Source organism: Poromitra crassiceps (genome assembly GCF_964638095.1).
Source record: "Poromitra crassiceps genome assembly, chromosome: 13".
Taxonomy (NCBI): Eukaryota; Metazoa; Chordata; class Actinopteri; order Beryciformes; family Melamphaidae; genus Poromitra; species Poromitra crassiceps.
The window spans coordinates 30,020,368-30,038,096 of NC_139644.1; the positions used below are offsets into that span (position 1 = coordinate 30,020,368).

General features: G+C 44.5%; 1 protein-coding gene across 1 annotated transcript in view; it reads left to right on the plus strand.

The window, feature by feature from the left end:
* The window catches only part of cacna1aa (calcium channel, voltage-dependent, P/Q type, alpha 1A subunit, a), a gene marked incomplete at both ends in the record, with an annotated part of 192,414 nt that overhangs the window by 148,696 nt on the left and 25,989 nt on the right, over positions 1-17,729 (plus strand). The window contains 6 exons of the mRNA XM_083648784.1: positions 6,239-6,304; positions 6,644-6,741; positions 6,860-7,010; positions 9,025-9,152; positions 12,384-12,480; positions 17,570-17,687. Coding sequence (XP_083504910.1) covers positions 6,239-6,304; positions 6,644-6,741; positions 6,860-7,010; positions 9,025-9,152; positions 12,384-12,480; positions 17,570-17,687 — 658 coding nt within the window. The remainder of the gene's footprint in view (positions 1-6,238; positions 6,305-6,643; positions 6,742-6,859; positions 7,011-9,024; positions 9,153-12,383; positions 12,481-17,569; positions 17,688-17,729) is intronic.

Sequence of the window (17,729 nt, forward strand, 5' to 3'; positions counted from 1 at the left end):
GCTGCCCACTATGTCGATGAGTAGACACACGGGCGTGACAATGTGTTTGTGATGTTTGTCAACGTGTATTTGTATGTATGAGTGTATGTGACAGAAAGTGAGCGCGGACACGTCTTTGGTGGGCTTAAGCATGCGTCTATGGGCTTACACATCTGCCACAGTGTGTTAAAATACTTACAGCAGACTAGAGACACAAGAGAGGAGGAGGCAGAGATAGAGAGGGAGAGAGGGGGTTGCACTGTTGAGTCTTGCGTTGCCCAGTCAAGCATGAACGTCTCTTGAAAGTCTTATATAATTGTCCCAGTTGGTGGAATGAGGAGCGACTGAGCTAAAGCTAGCCAGCACTGAGCCACGACGCCAAGGCTAGGAGCATGCTGCTGACTCGCTGTTGCCAGCCAGTACGCTGCTTCGCCAAGCAACCTGACAGCCAATCATATAATCAGGCTAGAGCCCAGGTGGCCAATAGAGGCTTTGCAGTTGCGTCACAAATCTACTGGCAACCATACAACCGTGCGTAAATAATGGCTAAATATATAGAGGTTAGGGTTAGAGTATAACAACTGGGCAAGAGAAGAGATATCTGAAAGGTACAAGTTACAGATATCAATCCATTTAGTAATTTCAGCTAAAAGTGAATGGTTTTATCAGGTAAATCTACCGGCAGCAGTACTTCCGGCTTGGTCAGACGTTCCTACAGACACAATTGGCCGTGTCTGCGGGTGGGGTATGAGTCCTGGTCGCTGCACTAGTGCCTCCTCTGGTCAGTCGGGGGGTCTGTTTGGGGGGTGGGGGGGCCTGGGGGGAATAGCGTGATCCTCCCACGCACTATGTCCTGCAGGTGAAACTCCTCGCTGCCAGGTGAAAAGAAGTGGCTGGCGACTGCACATGTATCGGAGGAAGCGTGTGCGGCTCTCCCCATATTGGCAGAGGGGGTGGAGCACCAACCGGGATAGCAGGGGGATTGCTAGAACAATTGGGGAGAAAATGGGAGAAAACCCTGGAAAGAGAGAGAGAGAAAGAGGTTGCACTGTCAACATAACAAACCTCCAATATGGCTGCCAGAGGGTGCATGATTATCTCACCTGAAAGCCCCCTAAGGCAAGGCTGCGGCTGATACTGAGTGAGCAATTAACCAACCAGTTATGTAAACAAAAGGTTATTTTATTGGCCAGAGTGATCTATCATTTTATTTAGTTAGCCATGACACTGAATAAGAGTTTATGTAGCTGATGTGTAGCCCTGCTAGAGTGTGTGTACGGTATGTGTGTGAGAGCATATATTTATGCTTTTGGAACAGTAAATGTGCATATTTAGAGTAGCCTATTTTGATCATCTTGTGTAATAACATCATAGTATATGATTATTTTATGTGTTTATTATTGTAAACATTGTATCTTCTTTATTTACTGAAAGTATGCGAAATTACAGATAGACCTGGTGGCCGTGGAATTTATAAACTGTATTCAAAAGTTGTTCATTTCTTGGACAGCTTTGTTAATAAATGTTAGTCAATAAGGCTTATCCCAGATTGACAGAACCAGAATTGTTTGTGTTAGCCTAGAGTCAAGTGCTACCATCTACAGCCTATAACCTGCACCAGATATGTCTGAGGAAGCAGATATAAGACTTTTACAATGCTTGAATTTATACATGATAGCAACCCGCCAAATACTGGTCAATTTTGGCAGTAACTGCTAGCCGTTTCTGCAGATGTAGAATGCATGTTTGTCTATTGTTTTGTTTTGTGTCCCTCCCTATTCAAAAGACTACTTGTTAGTGTTACTGCACTGCACTGGTTGAACTGTCAACCGACTTGACAGTCATGATAGATTGAGTACATTTGTTGTCTTGGTCCTTTGTATCCCTGCTGTATGGATGTACATAATGTGCAGAGGTGCTGGGACAGAAACTTGCTGCTGTCCTAACTTGTTCCTATAATGACAATTGATTTCTTTCTTGTTTTTTATCTTTTTTTACATGCTTTCTTTAAATCGTCCACAAACTTAACGGCGACCTACTGTAATCTACTTCACCCCGTCCCCCTTCTCCCCCCACCACCTACTACTTCCTGCGATTCCGTCCAATCAAAATGCACTATGAAACCTGTGTGTCCATCCATGACGACCGGCCTGGTCAATCGCTCTGGTTGTTCTTCGAATCAACCAAAAATCCAAAAATGTGCCACTATAAACCATAACAACATCCACATGTAGATGGTTTGTAATTTTTTGGAGATCTTATTTTCCTGCATGCTTTTGAATGCTCCCCCTCCCCCCTCCCCCGTGTGGTGGCTGTGAGCAGTGCATGTCTTGCTTGACCCCTGAGTGACCTCTGAGTTTTGCTAATTTTTTATTCGTTTGGCGACTTTACTAACCTCTCTGCCAGTCACTGTATTTCATCCAGTCATAAATCCAACCCATACATACTTTTTACTGAGCACTTCCATTCAATTGGATTGGATGGTGTAACCATGTGGGTCTGCCATGTCAAGTCAAGTCAAGTCAAGTCAATTTTATTTATATAGCACATTTCATACATAAAGCAATTCAAAGTGCTTCACAAGACATTACAGACATAAGAGAATAAAAGAAGATAAAAAGACAATTAAAAGCAAAAAAGCAGTAAGATGCTACACGTTTGGTCAATACAGGAAAATAATAGGATAAATAGACATTTCAACAGTTAAAAGCGGTGCTAAACAGAAAGGTTTTTAGACCATTTTTAAAAATAGGAAGTGTTGAGTAAAATCTGAGGGCCTCAGGCAAGGCAGGTTGTTCTAGCTAACACCAGCACAGTGTGTAAAGGTGGCCCTGCCCTGGTTCGAGTGGATCCTTGGGACAGCTATTAGGCTGGACCCAGCTGACCATGTGGCTACACCAGTCCTTTGGCCATAGTGGGTGTGCACGCGCACACACACACACACACACACACACATACACACACGCACGTGCGCGCACACACACACACACACACACACACACACACGCACGTGCGCGCACACACACACACACACACACAGTGACAGTGACTGGGAGAGACGACAGTAAGAGCGACAGAGTGAGCGAGTGCAAAGCTTTGCCCATGGCAGAGGGAACACGTGATGCATGCTGCCCGATTGCATGTCTTTGGCAGTAACCTTTTATTTTCACATCACACACACACACACACACACACACACACACACACACACACACACACACACACACACACACACACACTGCACACACACACACACACACTGCACACGCAGCATAATGTACTAGCATGACTGCAGATGGATGGAACCTGCATATGTATGCCTGCTGCCAATCCCTTTTTGAGCACTCCAGGCTTCTGTTGTGTCCTGTGATGGTTGAAGGACTTTGCATTACAGGCTTATAATAGTACGTAAATCAATAATAACTAGAAGAAAAAGAATGCATCCCTCAAAGTCAAAATGTCAATTGACCTTTCCTAAGTCCTGCCTCTTTTTTCTCTGTGCTCCAATAACACTTGAGCAAGCTTATAGCAGCCTATGGAGCCGGTCTAGAGTGTGTGATGTCACAATTAACTCTAGCAGACTTTAGGGACTTAGGATTGGTCACCTAATTGTCACCTAGATGTCTTACCTCATATAGGCTACCTACAGTAAACCATAAGGTGTGTAAAGCACATAGAGTACCCCATGTATGATTATAAAGAGATGGAGTTATCATTTAATGGTCATTTTATAATGAGTTGTTGGTCCTTTAACCACCCTCTTGTGCTTACTTGGCTTGGTCTTATTTCAGTATGTCACATGACTTAGTGGTCGATCCCCTTTGCTGGGGCATAAACTACTTTGCTGTTTTGCCTTGTACTGGTGCACACTAGCATGCTGCCTTGTACTGCTGCACACTAGCATGCTCCCTTGTACTGGTGCACACTAGCATGCTGTGTGTGCGCTTGCTTCATTTTAAAATATGATGCGTTTTGCCTTGAGAGAATTAGTGCATTTGGTTGCCTTTACAAGAAAACCTCCCGACATCCTTGCACTTTAACTACTCACCACTCCTACCACGATTACTACTACGTACCCCAATTGGATGAAACTAGTTCCGTTTGGATGATTCCCCCCCTCCCCCCTGACTGTGTTGTTTTGTTTGGTTATGTCTAACTTCCTTGGATATGAAAAGCCTGTTGGAGCCTTGCCTTTTTTTATTAGTTTGGTTTGCTTTGACTTGTTTGGCTCTTGGTTCTTTTCATTTGTGTTGAGTTTGAATCCCTCGGTTTGGTTTTGAATCTTACCCCTTTCATTTGAATGTTTTTGTGATCTTTAGCTGAGGACACTTGTTTGCTCTCTCTGCCCAGCAACTAACTTCTCCCCCCTTATCCTCATCATCCTCCCACCTCCTTATATACTCTCCTCCTCTTCCAACTCTCCTGTCTCTGTATCCTGCTCTCTTCCTGTCTCCTCGCTTCCTCAACTCTCAATCCTAATCCATTCTATCCCCCCACTCTCTCTTTCTCTCTCTCTCTCTCTCTTTCTCTCTCGCTCTCGCTCTCTTTCTCTCTCTCTCTCTTTCTCTCTCTCTCTCGCTCTCTCTCCGCCTGCTCATGTTGCGGCTGCTGTGCTGCAGAATAACTTCATCAACCTGAGTTTCCTGAGGCTGTTCAGGGCAGCCCGTCTCATCAAGCTCCTGAGACAGGGAGAAACCATCCGCATCCTGCTCTGGACCTTCGTCCAGTCCTTCAAGGTTCTCAACTCACATCCAACATATATTACAAGTCCTTCAAGGTTCACATTCACATACCCAACATACACTACAAGTCCTTCAAGGTTCACACTCACATACCCAACATACACTACAAGTCCTTCAAGGTTCACACTCACATATCCAACATACACTACAAGTCCTTCAAGGTTCACACTCACATATCCAACATACACTACAAGTCCTTCAAGGTTCACACTCACATATCCAACATACACTACAAGTCCTTCAAGGTTCACACTCACATATCCAACATACACTACAAGTCCTTCAAGGTTCACACTCACATATCCAACATACACTACAAGTCCTTCAAGGTTCACACTTACATATCCAACATACACTACAAGTCCTTCAAGGTTCACACTCACATACCCAACATACACTACAAGTCCTTCAAGGTTCACACTCACATACCCAACATACACTACAAGTCCTTCAAGGTTCACACTCACATACCCAACATACACTACAAGACCTTCAAGATTCACACTCACATATCCAACATACAATACAAGTCCTTCAAGATTCACACTCACATATCCAACATACAATACAAGTCCTTCAAGGTTCACACTCACATATCCAACATACAATACAAGTCCTTCAAGGTTCACACTCACATATCCAACATATATTACAAGTCCTTCAAGGTTCACACTCACATACCCAACATACACTACAAGTCCTTCAAGGTTCACACTCACATACCCAACATACACTACAAGTCCTTCAAGGTTCACACTCACATACCCAACATACACTACAAGACCTTCAAGATTCACACTCACATATCCAACATACAATACAAGTCCTTCAAGATTCACACTCACATATCCAACATACAATACAAGTCCTTCAAGGTTCACACTCACATATCCAACATACAATACAAGTCCTTCAAGGTTCACACTCACATATCCAACATATATTACAAGTCCTTCAAGGTTCACACTCACATATCCAACATACAATACAAGTCCTTCAAGGTTCACACTCACATATCCAACATATACTACAAGACCTTCAATATACAGTCTATGGTCTACACCTACAAACATGTGCCAAATGTACTTGCAATCTGCTTGAATGCATTGCACTGACTGACCCTATAATGAAAGAGCGCTGCACTGAGTCAGTGACGGATGCTCTAAGTAAGGTATATTGGTAATATCGACAATGTATTACAAAAAGGTTATTTAGGCCTAGTTTATGGGATCAATAATAATATTGATTTATTGCCAACCCCTAATGCACACAAACAAAAGCAGTGTATATATGCATGCACATAATGTTGATTGCACAGAAATGCACACACTCAGTTTAGTATGTGCACTTTGTGCAGTGAAGTCACATGTATCATCATCATGTACAATACATGGCATTTACACACACAGGCACACGCGCACGCACACACACACACACACACACACACACACACACACACAGGCGCACCCACACACACACACACTTCATGTCTAAACCAATAATGTGTCTCTCCTCAGGCGTTGCCTTATGTCTGCCTCCTCATAGCCATGCTGTTCTTCATCTATGCCATCATTGGGATGCAGGTGAGTAAGAGCCTCAACCCAGAAGTGCTGCAATGCATGCTGGGATACATTCAATATATTGCATAGCATAATGAGGAGGAGGAAGTAGAGAAGGATCATGATGATGATGAGGAACGTGAATATGATGAATCAGAATGACATTACGACAACCAAAATCTTACTTACAGGTGCCACTGCAGCAGAAGTATGAAATAAAGCTGAAAGGCTGTGTCAAACAAACTAATTAATATCTCAAGAACTATCGCATTGCTTATTTTTTGACATTGTGAGTGAGAGCAGAAGTAGCCAAAGGGTTTACAATCTGGAGTCCAGTACTAACAACATGCTTGTGTTGAACAGCTGTTCGGCAATATCGGGCTTATTGTGGAGGAAGAGACGGCCATCAACGTACACAACAACTTCAGGGACTTTTTCCAGTCTCTCATGCTTCTTTTCAGGTGTGTGTGTGTGTGTGTGTGTGAGTGTGTGTGATATGAATCTATTAGTGTCCGTTTCAACACAGTTTACAGCCATTGAAGCAAATGGAGATGTCTCCTTGTCTGTCTGTGTTTATAGGAGTGCAACAGGAGAGGCGTGGCATGACATCATGCTGGCGTGCCTCGGGGGGAAGGAGTGCGACCCCATGTCAGGGAATACGGAGCCGGAGTGTGGCAGCCAGTTCGCCTACCTCTACTTTGTGTCCTTCATCTTCTTCTGTTCGTTCCTGGTGAGGACATACTCCTCCTCGTCCCCAGCACCCTCACCCACACCCCTTTCCCTCAATTCGGTACAATTCAAAACACTTTTTTGGCAGCGAGGAACCAGACCTAACTTTAAAAAGCCTTAAAGCTAGAGTTGCAACGATTAATCAATTCATCGATTTGTCGATCGACAGAAATGAATCGGCAACTATTAGAGAGATCAACTGTGGCGTGCCGCAGGGAAGTGTCCTTGGTCCTTTGTTATTTATTTTATATATGAATGACATGAAATCTTTTTGTAAATGTGATCTTTTTCTCTATGCGGATGACTCAGCCTTGCTGGTTTCCCACAAAGTCAAAAATATTGTTGAGAGCCAGCTAAGCGAGGGATTGAAAAACATCAGTAGCTGTCTGTCTGTAAATAGATTGTCTTTGCACCTTGGCAAAATGGAAACTATATTATTTGGTTCAAAAATGTGGTTATGCCGGGCCTCAGGGCTCAAAATTACTGTGGGTTACACTTAGATTGCAGCCAAAACATGTGTTAAATACTTAGGCTGTGAGTTAGAGAGATCCCTGAGTGGTGAGATTATGCGACAAAGAGTTATTATAAAGGCTAACCAGAAAGTCACATTCCTGGCACCTAAGGCCTTTCTCATGATTCAGGAAACCCGGAAAACATTAGCAGGAGCTTTGATACAGCACTTTGACTTGTACTACATGGTACAGCAGCGCCCCCAAGGCAATAAAAACTCATCTTCAAATGGCTCTAAATAAACTAATCAGGGTGGTATTGGATCATACTTCATAGAATTAGATTATGGTCCCATAACACATGTTGGTCCTCCTGAATTTAAGAAATTATAGTGGCTGACAGTAGAAAATAGAGTAAGGCAGTTGAAATTGAGGTTTACTTACAAAATCCTGCAATCCGGTAATGGGATAAAGTATTTTAGTAATGATTCTACACTCTCATGGCTATTCTACTAGGGACAGGGCCACAGATATTGTGCCAGGTAGATTTAAGACCTGTTGGTGGCAGAATACTTTTCTATGGCAGCAGCAGAGTGGAATAGGCTTCCAGTAGAAGTAAAAACAAGTCAGTCTTACCGCACAGTTTTAAATGTAAATGTGGGAAATGATTAGCTGAACAGGGTCGAGGTAGGACATTGGAAAGTACTCTGGATGCATGTTGTATAGTAGCTAGCTATGTGGGATCAAGTGTTGAGGGGAGTGTGTGTGGGTGTACTGTATACAGTAGCCTATGTGAGTATGTATGTAGGTAGGTGATATTTTCACTTTGGATCTGTATTTTTTTATAGGGTATTTTGTTAGCAATGTTATTTATGCAATTTGTGCTTGATGTTTATACTGTGTTTATTTTTTGATATTGTCTGTTGAGTCCAAGGACCACAACGGAAACAAGTCTTTGACTTTATTGTGATATCCTTGATGGTTTTTAAGATGCATGTCTTATGTAGCATGTATCTTTAAAGAAATCTAATCTTTAAGAAGTCTAATAAACTAAACTAAATTACGGTATCTTCTTGCAGCTTCTTAAAATGTCAATAGTTTCTGGTTTCTTTAGTCTTCTATATGACAGTAAACTGATTATCTTTGGGTTGTAGACTGTTGGTCAGGACAGAAGACATTTGAGGATGTCATCTTGGGCTTTGGGGGAAAAATGATCGACATTTTCATTGTTTTGTGACATTTTATAGACTAAGCGACTAACCAATTACCGTAGTCGAAAATAATCGACAGATTAATCGATAATGAAAATAATAGTTTGTTGCTTAAAACAAATGAATAATTAAAAAATTATCAGCCAGCCAATATGGCATCTTAATGTGCACCCGGTGCTGCTCTGAGAAGTAATGGATGACTGTGAATTCAAATTTGAGGGGCAATTGTCACGCCGACGTGTTCATCATTGCTATTGCATGGGGTGTGTGTGTGTGTGTGTGTGTGTGTGTGTGTGTGTGTGTGTGTGTGTGTGTGTGCGTGCGTGTGCGCGTGTGCATGTGTGCCCACATGTAGATGCTGAACCTGTTTGTAGCTGTCATCATGGACAACTTTGAGTATCTGACTAGAGATTCGTCGATCCTGGGACCTCACCACCTGGATGAGTATGTCAGGATATGGGCCGAGTATGACCCTGCTGCCTGGTGAGTGGTAGTGCACACGCACGCACGCACGCACACACACACACACACACACACACACACACACACACACACACACACACACACGACACATGATCTCTCATGCAAGCACATACACACTACTAGGAGCTAACCCTCAGGAACAGGAACATCAGATCAAATGCCTTATTGTCGTACACTCACTGAGCATTTTAGGAACATCTATTATACACCGGCTTACTTGTGCAATTATCCATTCAGCCATTGCAGCAGTGCATATGCATAAGACAATGCAGATACAGGTCAGCAGCTTCAGCTCAGTTTGACATCAAAGATCAAAATTGGGGAAAATTGTGATGTCATTGACTTTGACCGAGGCATGGCTGTTGCTTCCAGAGGGGTTGGTTTTGAGTATTCCTGAAACTCCTGATCTCCTGGGATCTTCACATACAACAGTCCAACAGAACGCTGGTTCTGCGACAGAAACACCTGGTTGATGAGAGAGGTCAGAGGAGAATGACCAGACTGGTTCTAGCCGGCAGAAAGGCGACAGTACCTCAGATAACCTCTTTACTACTGGTCAGGAGAAAAGCATCTCAGAATGCAACACGGCGATCCTTAGGGCGGATTTCACTTTGCTAGCCAGTTGACATTGAGCTGAAAGCTGATACCTACCCAGTATTAGTAAGGTGTTCCTAATAAAGTGCTCGGTGAGTGTATATTTAATTCACTTGTTTTAATGTGGTCGTTTACAGTACAGACAAGGGCCCAAGCACTGAAAGCAGTAACTTCTTAGCCATGCTGTAACCATTATTGTGTGTAGACTATCAGCATTAGACATCTTCAACGGTATAGTGAAACATAAGTGAAAGATAAAAAGTGAACACATTTTAAGTCTTTTAAACCTCATAAAATGGAGGTCAACAAAAATGTAATGTTTCACCAAAACAGCTGCAAGACCTGCTGAGTCTAACCTCATCAGGCATCTGGTTCTCTCACCAGTCAACCGCCCTTCCCTCTTTTTTGTGAATTGTTCAGAGATATACCCCCCCCCCCCCTTCTCCCTTCTGGAATCTGAATACTGCCAACAACTTAATAGGGCAACGACTACACTCCAAACACCCCCCCTGTCTCATTGTGTAGTCTACATGTCCAATGTAGACATGCTAAGTTTGATGGTATCTGTATTCCAGTGCCTGTCTGTTGCCCTCACACTGTCCTGTAGAGTGTAATGGGAAAGAAAAGGAAGGGATAGACTGGGAAGGGAAAATTGTGAAATTGAGAGGAAAGGAAGAAGCACCATAGAGAAGGAAAGAGAGAAATAGTGGGAAAGGTAAGAAAGGGTGAAGAAACAAAGAAGAAAAATGTCACAGAGGCATGAGAGAGATTGAAATAGTTGATTGGAAATTATCATCAGAAACAGAGTGAAGGCTAAAGTCCCCTAAACTCAGTTTCCCCACCTTTATGTTTTTTGTGACATAGTCTGTATACCTTATAATCAGCAGAGTTATTTTTAATTCAGTGCCAGTTTTCCATATTTAAAAAAGGAGTAAAAAGTAAGTAACATTAACTCCAATGTAAGTTGCATTATCATCTTGAAAGAATTGCCTTACTTTGAACCCCTACAGGAATTGCACAGTATCACATGAAGGGCACAGTACCGGAAGGAGAAGATAGGGGGAGCAGAGACATGGCATGACATCAAAACACATATTTAAGAGGGAGGGGCTCTGTGCACCACAAGTGGTTGTTAAGCAGTTAGCCATTTACCAAGCATTTGCTTCTCTACCCAATTAGCCAATCCTTAATTACATTGTGCACACATCCAGTGAGCGCTTGTCCTAGAGGGGGCAGCACAGAGCTAAGGAGGAAGCAGAGACAGAGTAACTAGAGGAGGAATGAGAGAGCTGAGGAGGAAGCAGAGACAGAGTAAGGACACTAGAGGAGGCAGGAGAGAGCTGAGGAGGAAGCAGAGACAGAGTAACTAGAGGAGGCAGGAGAGAGCTGAGGAGGAAACAGAGACAGAGTAACTAGAGGAGGCAGGAGAGAGCTGAGGAGGAAGCAGAGACAGAGTAACGACACTAGAGGAGGCAGGAGAGAGCTGAGGAGGAAGCAGAGACAGAGTAAGGACACTAGAGGAGGCAGGAGAGAGCTGAGGAGGAAGCAGAGACAGAGTAACTAGAGGAGGCAGGAGAGAGCTGAGGAGGAAACAGAGACAGAGTAACTAGAGGAGGCAGGAGAGAGCTGAGGAGGAAGCAGAGACAGAGTAAGGACACTAGAGGAGGCAGGATAGAGCTGAGGAGGAAGCAGAGACAGAGTAAGGACACTAGAGGAGGCAGGAGAGAGCTGAGGAGGAAGCAGAGACAGAGTAAGGACACTAGAGGAGGCAAGAGAGAGCTGAGGAGGAAGCAGAGACAGAGTAAGGACACTAGAGGAGGCAGGAGAGAGCTGAGGAGGAAGCAGAGACAGAGTAAGGACACTAGAGGAGGCAGGAGAGAGCTGAGGAGGAAGCAGAGACAGAGTAAGGACACTAGAGGAGGCAGGAGAGAGCTGAGGAGGAAGCAGAGACAGAGTAAGGACACTAGAGGAGGCAGGAGAGAGCTGAGGAGGAAACAGAGACAGAGTAACTAGAGGAGGCAGGAGAGAGCTGAGGAGGAAGCAGAGACAGAGTAAGGACACTAGAGGAGGCAGGAGAGAGCTAAGGAGGAAGCAGAGACAGAGTAAGGACACTAGAGGAGGCAAGAGAGAGCTAAGGAGGAAACAGAGACAGAGTAACTAGAGGAGGCAGGAGAGAGCTAAGGAGGAAGCAGAGACAGAGTAAGGACACTAGAGGAGGCAGGAGAGAGCTAAGGAGGAAGCAGAGACAGAGTAAGGACACTAGAGGAGGCAGGAGAGAGCTGAGGAGGAAGCAGAGACAGAGTAAGGAGATTTTGGAAGAGGGAAAGACTGTGACGCCAGTGCTAAGGCTATTTGCATGTGTAAAGTGTCTGTTATTTGCAGCAAGCCTGTTGTATAGTATATTGATATACTGGTATTGTGTACTTGTCAATCTTGTGCTCTTCTTCCCAATGTTCTCTCTTCTTTATATGTGTGTGTGTGTGTGTGTGTGTGTGTGTGTGTGTGTGTGTGTGTGTGTGTGTGTGTGTGTGTGTGCGTGCGTGCGTGTGTGCGTGTGTGCGCGTGTGTGTGCGTGTGCGTGTGTGTTATCCTGTGTGTACATGTGTGTCTCTTAACCCCCCTGTATTCTTCTTGCAGTGGGCGCATTCATTATAAGGACATGTACAGTTTATTACGAGTTATCGACCCGCCTCTCGGCTTAGGCAAGAAATGCCCCCATAGGGTGGCCTGCAAGGTTTGACTTCCATTCAAACAAAACCTCTCAACCACACTTGCTAGCTACAGCATCCAGGAATGGAGTGAATGCCGCTTTATTATTATTATTTATTTATTATTTTTACTATTATTTATTTTTCGTTTCTATTTTACAACTTCTTTTCCACCATTATCGACTTGCATTCTGAACTGCTGAGAGAATGTGCGGGACAATGCAGACACCCAGAGAAGCATGTGAAATGCACTATGTGAAATGTAAAAACGGAGAAAAAAAATCCACATTAAGAGTTTGGTCACATTGAAAAACAAGTCATATTTTTTATTTTTTTTATTTTGACTATTAATATTTGATTTTGCTTGCTGTGGAGCCATGGCTATAATGTAGCAAGCTACTACTGTCCACTGTAGCGTTGCATTGTTCTTGGTCTTTGGGGGTTGGGGGAAAGACAGAAACTGCATTGACACCCCTTCCTCTTCCTCTCCTCTCTCTTCGTCCAAGCAGGAGCAGCTTGGTGCCTGCTGTCAAGCTCTGCCCTGCTCTTCTATGCAAACACACACACACACACACACACACACACACACACACACACACACACACACACACACACACACACACACACACACACACACACACACACACACACACACATACCTCTGCTTGCATAGAACAGTGTTCTGATACTGGGAAAAAAAATACATGTAATTCTCAAACCTCAAACCCGTCCTCCTCCTCCTATCTCCCTTCCTTCTCTCATTGACAGGTAGCCTTGCGTACTTCCACCACAAATGCTCTGTAGCTCATAGAGAAGCCACTGCCGCAATCTCTCTCCAGATCAGCCCAGTAACCTTGTCTTTCTGTTGTTTTGTTCTTTTATTTTGCTTTGCTCTTTCTCTCCTCTCGCACCCTCTTCTCTCCTTTCACCATCTCTTCTCTTTCTCATGTCATCCCTCCATCCTTCTACTTATCTCCACCTTATCTCTACCTCACTTCAAACCTTCTGCCCATCTCTCTCTATCTCTCCCCCCTCCCCTCTCTCTCTCTGTCTCTGTTTTGTGCGCGTGTTACCGGGGTGGTGGCGCTGGCTGCTGGTGCAGTGGCAGGATCAGTTGCAGGGAAATGTATGACATGCTGAGACACATGTGTCCTCCACTAGGCCTCGGGAAGAGGTGTCCAGCACGAGTGGCCTACAAGGTCAGCAAGGGCCTCCTCTTCGCCCCCCATTCTCCCATGGGGGCTATGGGTCGTGAGGGTCCCGGGGGTGGGGGATCAGCGCTCAACGTGGTGTACCCTTAGTGTCGGTGTTTCTTTTGTTTCTCTTTTTCCGTTTCTTTTGGTGGAGAGTGGGGGTGGGCTGGTCGGTGTTGTGGCGTTGTGTGGTGGTGTGGGATTGGTGAGTGGAGGCAAAGGGGCGGGCAGGAAGACGTACCGTAGGGTGAAGGGTGAGTCAGGCGGACGTATCCACAGGAGGGGGCGACAGGAGGGACCTTCTCAGCTCGTTTGCACCGTGTACAATGGAGATCCATGTTTCCTTACACCAACATGCAAAACCCACACACATTATCACCCAAAACACTAACTGTGGCCTTATATGTTGTCTTCCATGAACGATTATGCGGACTATTTTAATATAATTAACATAATTATAGTGTTATATTATTCGTTGAATAAGTGGAGTAATTACAGTCAAGTGATGAACTGACTTGCGACATATACATTAAAGTGATCACTTTCATGTATGCAATGTGTATCATTGTTTAGTTCAGTGGTTCTCAACGTGGGGTCTGGGGACCACCAGTGGTCATTAATGGGGTTGCAGGGGGTCCCCAGCAAATTGATGGATTGTTGTGAACTTCACCATTATTTCATTTACAAGTTGGACACAATTAAAGACTGTAGGAGAATTATTATTTTTGATCATTTTGATCACTGTTATCTCTCTTCCTCCAATACAAATAGTCATGGAATTCTGGGCAAAATCAGATCTAACAATAAAAAATATCCTCTGATTTGGGTCCAGGAGACAAAATCTCGTGGAGTGGAGGTCCGTGGCTGTGGGTCTAATATGGATGAAATTAGGGTCCTCGATATGAAAAAGGTTGAGAACCACTGGTTTAGTTCATTTCGACAAAACAACGCAACCATAGTGAATCACACATGTAGACACAGCTGACACACACTCACACACACAAAAGCATGCGTGTGCAGCAGGGCTTGGAAGGTCCACAAGACTTACGTCCTCTGTGTCGCTCCGTCCTGTGGATGGGACACACACACACACACACGCACACACACACACACGCACACACACACACACACACACACTTAGAATCAGGTCATATCAACCCACACAGACATCCTTATGCTATTGGTCATGGGAGAGAGCAGAAGAGCTTGTGCTAGTGGTGTGTGTTTGGTTGCCATATAAAAGCAATTCTTTTTTCTGTCACGTTCATGTAGCAGCTCCAAGCAGCCTCTCTATCTGCAAGTCCAATCTTCTCTTTGTCCTTTGGTTCTTTCGTCAATGCAGTTATATTCTGTTTCCAGCCCCCCCCCCCCCCCCCCCGCATCTCTGCATATTGCCCCCCCCCCCCCCCCCACATAATATACACCTGCCTTCTGCATGCCAAACACCTCCCCCCCAAAAAACAACAACACACACATACTCACACACATCTCCCATCAACCATGTCCACCCGTCTTTCACATGTCACTTACACAGACACACACAAATTCTCATTGTAATTGGCTATGCAGATTGATAATAACACATTTACCTTCATAGTGCCACATATTATATTCATAAGCAATAGTGTTGTTCACCTGTTCACCTGCTCTAACACCTCTTATTATCAACCCTTGTAGTTTTATAATACACTTATGCCAATATATTTTGCCAACCTTATACCTCATCAGTGGTGGATCACTGTGAGCCTCATGGGGCCACACAGCCTGTGCAGGCACAGAGGATCTCTCCATCGCTAGCCATTGCTTTTCCCAACTCTCTTCTCCCTCTCCAGCACAACTTGGTCAAATAGTTAGTTACAGATAATTTTCAGTTCCAGATGGGTAGGGTATATTATATATATTATGGTGTCAAGTAAGTTGTAAATGGTAAGAAAGTACCAAATTAGCTTTCATGTGCATTGCTTTTACTACCTAAACCAATTGCATTATGTAAAACCTCCACCCATGATATCCACCTGAGTAGACGAATACAAACCATCAAGTATTTGCAAACACTGTTTGACCCAGGTATGCTCCCCTAGCATCTCATTCTCTGCTGTCATGGTGGACCCCCGGATCCCCACCCCACCCTTCATCCCTCCTGCTCCGGCCTCCTCTCTTCCTCTCCCCATGTTTTGTTTCTCTCCATCCTTTTGGTTTGACCCTCGGTAAGTTTGTTTTCCTAAAAGCTTCCATCCTGAACCAAAACGTGAACCCTTAATTCCCCTTTTGCAATGGTTCAGTCTCAGCAACCTTCCCTTACCATCTTAATCTAACCCTTCAGATTAACACTGTAACTGTTCAGACTTTGCCCACACCTTCTACATGTATACCTTACAGTACCATGCACCCTCCATAACCACTTTGCCAGTGAGAGTCCTTGCCCTAAGCCTTGACCCTCAAACCTGAACCCATCCCACAGAACAATGACCCCCTCTAGCTCCACAGCTTTTGACATTTGATCTCCTCTGTCCTGTAGAGAGACAGCTGAGCCAATTTGGGCAGGACCACTGTCTTATATAGACACAAACTGCTATGCGTGGTGGTAGCCCTTATTTCATTTTCCCTTTCTTTTATCTTTCTTTTTGATCACTTTTCCCCACATCTGTTTTGTGGTAGAAGATCTATTTCTTTTCAGCCCACATTTCCCTAACACCTGTCGGGACTTTTTCTTTTGTTTCTTCTTCTCTTCTTTTCCCACAGAATGCTGCTCTCTCTCACCTATTAACCGTCTAAGTCCGTGCCCATATCTCACACATTAGACATCAGACAACTCTAGATAGAGCAAGCTCTATCTCTTATCGTTTCAGTGTAGCTTCACCATCTACAAATCAATTTCCGTATTCCCTCTAATAACAACCACTTAAAAACAATTCACAAACTCATTTTTACGTCGCCAACTGAGGATGCTTTCTGTGTACGGCTGCGCAGCTCCTTGTCCTGTGAGGCATATTGCGTGTGCACTGTGCATCGCATGCAGCATGGCGGGTGGGATGTGCAAGCAGGGGTTGGGGGAAGGGGAATGATGGTGTTTTGATGGATGGAGGGGAGGAGAGCTGTTTAAGCGGGCCGCGGGGGGGTTAGCATGGAATGCTGCATGTCTGGGTTGTCGCCGTCCTCTGTCACCTCACACACACTAACGTCACTCTGTCGTCGGTGCATGTGTGTCTTTGTTTAGCCTATTTCTATTATAAACCAACAAGACTTGTGAAGGATCGAACCAATAAACAAAAACGACAGTGTCCCCCCCTCCTTGCAGTTCCTCGGTCGGTTTTGGTTTATTGGTTTATCTCCTGGTCTCTGTTGTTTCTATTTATTGTGAACCTCCAAACCACCAGGGGGAGCTCTGGAGAGCAGTAGGTACTACTCAGCCTGCCATACTGTTTCTTCAATGAAATGCTAACGGTTTCAGTTTAACAAACCTGTGAGGTATTTTGCTCATCGAGAAACTTTAATACATAACGCTATGATATGGAAATAAGTGAATACTTCGAGGGACAATCTTAAATTAGGGTCTTCATTGAATACCTTGTCACTCACAGGTTCTATTTTTGCACAAAAAACTATTAACATGTGTGAATCATATGATTTGCATCGGCACCCACTGAAAATCAAGAATGGAAGCATTGGCACTGCAGCAGAGCCCCAGGCATTGGTTGCGTTAACATTTGGACAAGCAGACAGTCCGAGCCAGAGCCTGCTACAGATGCTACAGAGCTCCTCCCACCTCCTTTACCCCAACCCCGCCCTTCCCCCCAATCCTCTCCCCTGTCCGCTGCAAACTCCACACCCCTCCCCGTTGTCTCCTGGAGGTTCCAAACACCTGCCGCGCCTGCTTACTTCCTGATTTTCTCAACGCTCTCCCTGATTGGCTCCCTCGCAGAGACTGCTCCGGATGGACCTGCCTGTCGCCGACGACAATTCGGTCCACTTCAACTCCACCCTCATGGCCCTGATCCGTACGGCGCTGGACATCAAGATTGCCAAGGGTGGCCAGGAAGGTTTGGAATCCCTCTTACATCCTCTGTTTTTCACTGCTCTCT